The sequence below is a fragment of the Trematomus bernacchii genome, unplaced genomic scaffold (assembly GCF_902827165.1).
Source record: "Trematomus bernacchii unplaced genomic scaffold, fTreBer1.1, whole genome shotgun sequence".
NCBI classification, from domain to species: domain Eukaryota; kingdom Metazoa; phylum Chordata; class Actinopteri; order Perciformes; family Nototheniidae; genus Trematomus; species Trematomus bernacchii.
Window position 1 is genome coordinate 227501 of NW_022987525.1, and position 7278 is coordinate 234778.

The window sequence follows — 7278 nt, forward strand, 5'->3', positions numbered from 1 at the left end:
TACATAAATATGTGTCCCCGGTGTGTCAGGAGACTCACAAGTGATGTCTTCTCTCCATCACCATGTGTCCCCGGTGTATCCCCGGTGTGTCCCCGGTGTGTCAGGAGACTCTCAAAGTGTCCGAAAATAAAACCCTCTCTCTTTCCTCCATACCCACATCTCTAAAAACGGGGGAACAATGGAGCTGATCCAGATTTGCGTCCGATATGACGTAATTTCGGATGGTGGACCCACAGAGAGTTGCTATCAGAAACAATGCCTGACGTGTTTTTGGACGTAATATGGTCTTTGTTTACATTAGCAAGCATCGCTAACACTCAGTGCTAACCCTGTACTGGAGAGCACATGTGTTTAAAAAGCAGGAAATAAAAAAAGGAACTCACCTTGTGATAAACCCGCAAGAGAAAAAGAGTTTGAGCTCCATGCTGTTTCAGAAATAATCCTTGATGTGTCGAATTCTGATCAGGCATTAGCTCCGCCTCCTCTTTTTTAGACCCAAAATCCGCGTTTCTCTAACAGCTGAAATAGAGAGATATGAGGGATTTCTAAAATGCATGATCTGTTTGTATTTTGAGCAAAACACATCATAGACATGTTTTTATATATTTGCATCTGAGACCCATAATATATGCCTACAAATAGCATGATAGGTGCACTTTGAGGTATGTAGGTAGGTCATGAAGCTGTTTTATACGTTTTAATTACGAGTCAAATCTGGTAAATGTTAAAACTCTGATATCATTCAGCACCCCCCCCCCCCCTCTCTTTAATATTTCACCGCCGCTCTTCTTCTACATTTTTATTCTGTCCGCTGCTCTTCTGGCAGGAGAGAAATCTTTAAGATGCAGCTCGTCTCTTTCTGCCTTCAGAGGAACTTAATCCTTTATTTTACAGATGACTGTGAAGCTGTTTAACGCTGAGTCATGGTTTCAGAGACACCTGAGCCGTACCTTTGCTTTTATACTACTTTTATAGTTCGTTTTTATGTTAATAATTTAGTTTTGGGAGAAGGGGTGGGATGTGTATCAGAACATTTGTTTATATATCATTTGTAAGTCAGTAATATTTTTGTTCATCAATTTGATACTGCTTAAGTTTGTACATATCATAATTCTCTTGTTTCATTTCATTATTATTATTATTATTATTATTATTATTATTATATTATTATTTTGTATTATTGTTTTACACGTTTGAAAATAAATCAATCAAAAATACTGCAATGCCTTCAGGCTCCTGCCTCTGAAACACATGAAATACAGTAATGAGATCTGATGGAAGATGTTGAACCGTCTCGAGTTTCACAGCGGCTGTCAGCTGTGTTTACTCCTGTCATTCAAACAGGACGCGCTGGCCAGGAGGCGGGGTTATCTCCATGAAGATTACTGTGGTAGAAACCAACTACAACTAAATGAACATATTTTATACCGTGATTTAATTGTAATACACGTTTCAAAATGATGCCGGAATAACTACATACTGATACCGGTTTGTAAATACCAGCTATTAATGCGTGTGTACACAAGACGGCAGGCGAAAAGGTATTAAATGTGTGTTTCCTGTATGGAGATCTTATCGATCAGGCTAAGCTAACAATGTAGCTGCTCCCTCCAAACTCACAACAACGTCATACAGACAGAAATAAAGCAGCGACTGTATTCACCATGACACAGACAGTCTGTGGTTTGTTCGTGTTTAACTTTGTTCGTGTGCTAACAGCTAACGGCTAACAGCTAACGACTGATGTTTTGGTTTCCTGATTCAACATTAGTGACGTCACTGAGCTCCTCACCGCTGATTGCTAACGTGCGAACACGTCACGCAAATGTGACGCTCGAGTTGAAAACATTTAACTCTCGCGATTGAAGCGGCCCCCGTCAATCGCCTCATCTGCGTCATTCGCGCCGCCGGAACAAATTTGCGTCTATCCGCGACTTCATATGTAATCACGCCCAAAAATCGCATCGCGTCCGGTGTGAACGCACTCATATGGGCGGGACTTCTCTAAGCGGTTAACCAATCACAACAGAGCTTCACATTTAATGCACTTTTTAAATGTATTTATCTCCTTTCTTTTCTGCAGGATCGTCTAAATCACGATGGCCGACGACCTTTACAGCACCTTCTCAGCGTCAGAGTCGGACATCTCCTCCTCTTCCTCCTCCTCTCTTCCTCCTACCTGACCTTAGAACAGCGCGCCGCCTTCCTCTTCGTCCTCATCCTCTTCATCTTCCTCGGCCTTCTGATCGTGCGCTGTTTCCGGATCCTTCTAGACCCGTACCGCAGCATGCCGGCGTCCACCTGGACCGACTACATGGAGAAAGACACCTTCGATTACCGGATTTCCTGACAGGCAGCGTGAGGGGCAGCGACGCTGACGCAACCCGTAAACTGAGGCGCGTCGAGGCAAAGCAGAAACACAGGCATCAGGAAAATAAACAAATATTGGGGGAAACTTGGGGCAAAAAAAACATATTTTCCCAGGACTTATAACACATTTTCAATTTAAGATTCAACTTTATCGCTAATCCTTTGCCAAAACAGTGCACTTATCCTTATTCTGTCTTATTTCTCAGCCTCTTCAGTGGCAGAAAATCAATGTTTTTCCATTTTCTAAAGGAATTGGGACCAAAATAATGATTTTTCGAGGATTTATGCCACGTTTAATACCTTAAACTTGCCTCAAACAAGAAGATACTTATATATTTTGGAAACAAAACAGTTAACGCAAGAACCGACTTTAAATCAGTGTTTTTTCCGAGCCTGGGAAAGCTAAATCTTAAAACGTTCGCCTGGTGTTTCTGCTTCCTGTCTGACCGTCGCCTCAGTCTGCCTGGCAGGCAGGACATGTGGGCACAAAAAACTAAAACACACAGCATCCAAAAAGATAATGAAAAACAAACCTTATTTAATCAACGTTTCACTAATTATGGTCGTCATACGTGAAGATAATTTCCCCCACAAAAAATGTGTCAGGGAAGGACATCACCTGATTATAAAATACAATAATGAGAAAAATAGGAGAAAAACTTCCATTAAACAAAACAAAAGTGGAATATTTAGGATGATTTGAACTGTCTTTATCTGAGAAATCTACTTTTCTGAGGACATGTTGCTGTGATTTTTTGCCCAGATCCCAAAGTGATTAGAGATCCTCCTCAAGATTCAGCAGGAAACACAGAGTGAATATGAAGCTGTTGGAGGTATTTCTGTGATCTCTAACCTTTGTCTGACTGCCTGCCAGGCAGCGCGTTGGGCTTGCTGCTCCTCACCACAGAAAAACTTTTATTTATTTTTTTACGTTCTGTCCTCAAAGTTGACTCTTATTAACAGAAACTTGTGACGAGGACACACTGAGGTTTTTTTTCTGAAAGAGGACGAGACTGTTTTCCAAAACTGTTTACATTTAGTTACTTGTGTGTTTTGGTGCGAGCTGATGTTGAAACGCTGATCTGCAGCTCCGGAGACTAAATCCTGCCAAGGACATCGTGGAAAAACCTTCTTTTCTGGAACAAAACCAACAACCATTGACTTGATCTTTGGTTGTCCAGTTCCCCAGAAATGGAGAAAAACTTGCCAGAGCCCCAGGTACGTTGTATAAAAGCATCATTAATTCATTCATATGTTTACATTTAATTCAAAGTCCCAAAATCTCTGAAGATGTGTCAAATTTTGGAAATAAATTGCACAAAATGTCATAAAAATGTAGCTTTTTTTTTTAAGGCGGATGCTATTTGCACCCAGGTGTCTATAGCTAACAAAGCTTTATGCTTTTGAACGGCTGACAGTTTCATGGACTAGCTGGTTGTAGTTAAGGAGTCCATGTTTATGTCTAGGGCTTTTATTGTGAAAGGGAGATGCTTTTATTGTGAAAGGGAGATGCAATCCAGACCGAGGCTTTTTGGGATTCTGAACGCTATCTCATCTGCAGACGTTTCATTGTGAATTTCACATTTCCTTCATAACAAGAAGCCGCTGTTTGAATCAGCTGCTGATGTTTATCTTTTTGTTTTTATATTTTTGTTTTTATTTTTGTTCTTCCAGCTGCAGAGGCCTTCAGGCGTCCTGAAGAAAAACTCTCTGTTACAGGATCACCTTGGAGGAGGTCTGCCATCAAACCGCTGGATTTATTTCAGGTTCCTTTACCTCACGGCCCTGCTGGGGGTCTCAACCCTCAGATTGAGCAACCTTCACTTTGAGGAAGAAGTGTTGGAGGGTCTCCGGAGCGAAGCATCAAAACACGGATAATTTTATTTCTTTATTTCTGTCTTCTGATTGCAGCGGGGTCCGATCTGACTGCACTGGATTTATTTTTACATTTTTTGGTTGAAACTTTTCTTTTTGGTGCAGAAACGTGTGAACAGCAGGACGGCTGAGATCTACTGAAGAGTTTTTTATATCCTCACTGATGCAGATTCATTTTAAATGGTCCTTCTCTCTGTGTTTTATTTTCACTGTGTTTATTTTTATAGTGTCATCGAGTCGCCTGCTGAGCCTCAGGATTTCTGTTCATGCAGAAAAACTCACTTATTGAGGATCTGAGATGGAGTTTCTTTCTCAACGTGTTTTGGAGAAAAAGAAAATAACATTTCTGGCTCTTTTCTCCAAATTTGAATCGGAAAATGTGTCACCAAAAATGTACTCGACAAAAAAAAATCAAATTTTGAGCAGAATTTCTGCATTTGTTGTCTACGTTTTTTTTTATTATGTAATTGCTTAAGAGGAACCTGTTTGTCTTAAAATCTCAGTTCACCTAAACTCAAATTTTGCCCGAATTTGGATTAGATGTATGCCCCTTATTTTCCCAATTTTGGTCTACATTTGGATAAAATATCTGTAGCAATTTGGACACATTTCAGCCTCTTTTGTCCAAATATTTTAAACAATTTCTGACAGAAGAGCCACTGGTTTGAACTTGTGTTCACCCTGTCTATTTGCTTGTTAATTTTCTATTTGTAGTCACGTTAATATAAGGAGGAGAAATCTTTGAATTTAACATAGTCAAAATCGCTTTATTATGATAAACATTTTCCCCAAGATAGAACCAAAGGTCACCCTTCAATTTGCTTATAATGTTGAATAATGCATCAGTTAATACACTTCATTTCTCCACAATACACACACACCACACACACACACACACACACACACACACTCTCAGCAGCTCACTGCCAAACCCTCTTCCTGTCTCCACCCGTCTCCCTGGATGTCTTCACCTTTCTAATCTCAAACGCACCTTGATTCACTTTATCTGCCTCTCTTATCCGTCCTCTCCTCAATCTGACATTTCTTTACATTTCTTTTGGCTCCGCCTGGCTGACGCGTGAAATGCATTTGTGCAGGAGAATATAAAGAAGATAAATACTCGATAAAACTCTCCTTACTCTGCTGTCAGATCTGCAGGATTTATTTAAGGTGTAGGACAGGTGTGTGCATACCTGTGTTTCACTGCGGGGACAATAGGTGTATATACCTAAATTGTGGGGACCAAGATCAGTTTAGACACCTACACTTTTGGGGATAACCTGTTCTTATACACCAACATTGTGGGGACCACGATATGTTTGGACACCTACATTTTGGGGATAACATGTTCTTTTACACCAACATTGTGGGGACCATGATATGTTTAGACACCTACATTTTGGGGACAACATGTTCTTATACACCAACATTGTGGGGACCATGATATGTTTAGACACCTACATTTTGGGGACATTTTGTTATACACCTACATTTTGGGGACAACGATATGTTTCGACACCTACATTTTGGGGACATGTTTATTTAATTTTACCTTCGTAGGGACACATTGAAGTTTGCAAACCTACATTGGGGACTCGCTTGCCATTGGTCGTTTGACATTGCGGTGACAAAATATACACCTACACATTGTAGAGATACAGGCTGGGAGTTTTTGTAAAATAACATGGACTGTGACGAGGATGAAATACATCTGAGGGAAACATAACAAACATAAATCCATGAGACGGCAGTGAAGCCAAATCCATCGAGATAAACCTGAGAGACTCAGAGAAAGTGAGACGTCAATTAAGCTTCTGCAGAAACACAGAATCCTCCAACATCAAACAGCTCATGTCTCCGTGCTCTAATGTTCAAAAAGCTCTTTATTTTCTCATACTGCCTGTGCTGCAGCTCCTCTTTTCACCCTCTGTCTGAAACCAGAGCCCAGTCTGCTCTGATTGGTTAGCTGGTTAGCATATCTGTTGTGATTGGTCAATGGCTTGGACATGTCCCGCCCCCTATCACGTACAATGTGTTGGAGCGCGATCATATATACTTCACAAAAGTGTATACGTTGTTTTTCCTGCTAGAAACATTTCGAGTAAACACAGATTGATGTTTCTGTTAGCGCTCAAATAAATAAATAGCATTTAATATCAACGATCCAAAAACAGATGTTGATATCAGATTGGGATACATTATAATATATATATAATAATATATAATATCATCTTACTCTCTATATCATTACATAATGTATGTCATTTACTAAAACTATTCATTTCAACTTAATGCAAAAAATGTAATTCTCAAATTACATTTTTTAGAATCTTTTATTTCAAAATTAAACTTTAATATTTTGCATAAAATAATAAAAATAACGAAATATTATAATTGTTTAATGTTGTCCTCTCTGACCTTCCGTACTTGTATTGGTTTATTAACTTCAAATGTAATTTAATTACCTGTTGTTTTTATGGAAAGACGTCATTGATTTAAAAATTAAAACGCTTCAAACTAACGCCACAGTTTCTTAGCGATGCGTTCACTTGTCTCGTAAGTTTCAGCGTCTGAGCCCTTTATTGGCGCGTTTCCACTACAGCGCCAGCCCGGTTTAAGAGGGCTGTGACGTCAGCGGCCCGTCTTTGGTTGCGTTTCCACTTGGCCTAGTACCGGCCGGCGGGTCCTAATTCACAGTTTTTCTGGCCTCATAAAATCGTGGGTCTAGGGCCAGAGACAACGAGGCTGAGTCGGGCTGAGTATGCTAAACTAGAGAGAGCGTCGCTGGCAAGGGGGCTACAACTACAACAAGATGGACATATTTGACCGTGATTTAATTGTAATACACGTTTCAAAATGATGCCGAAGTAACAACATACTGATACCGGTTAGTAAAAACCATGAATTAATGCTTTGTCAAGTCTGCAGACAGACGGCAGGGGAAAAACCTTTTAAAATGCTTGTTTTCTAAATGGAGATTGGCTAAGCTAACGCAGTATATGCTCCGACCGTCCACACTCACAACAACGGCCT

The 7278-nt window shown here is 40.1% G+C and overlaps 1 protein-coding gene across 1 annotated transcript in view; it reads left to right on the forward strand.

Moving 5' to 3' along the window:
* Positions 1-2350, forward strand: part of LOC117474122 (cortexin-3-like) — a 20513-nt gene extending 18163 nt beyond the window's left edge. Inside the window, 2 exon segments of the mRNA XM_034120167.1 lie at positions 2084-2166; positions 2169-2350. Of these exon segments, the coding sequence (XP_033976058.1) occupies positions 2100-2166; positions 2169-2350 (249 nt within the window). The 5' untranslated portion in view covers positions 2084-2099.
* The last annotated feature ends 4928 nt before the right edge of the window (positions 2351-7278 follow it).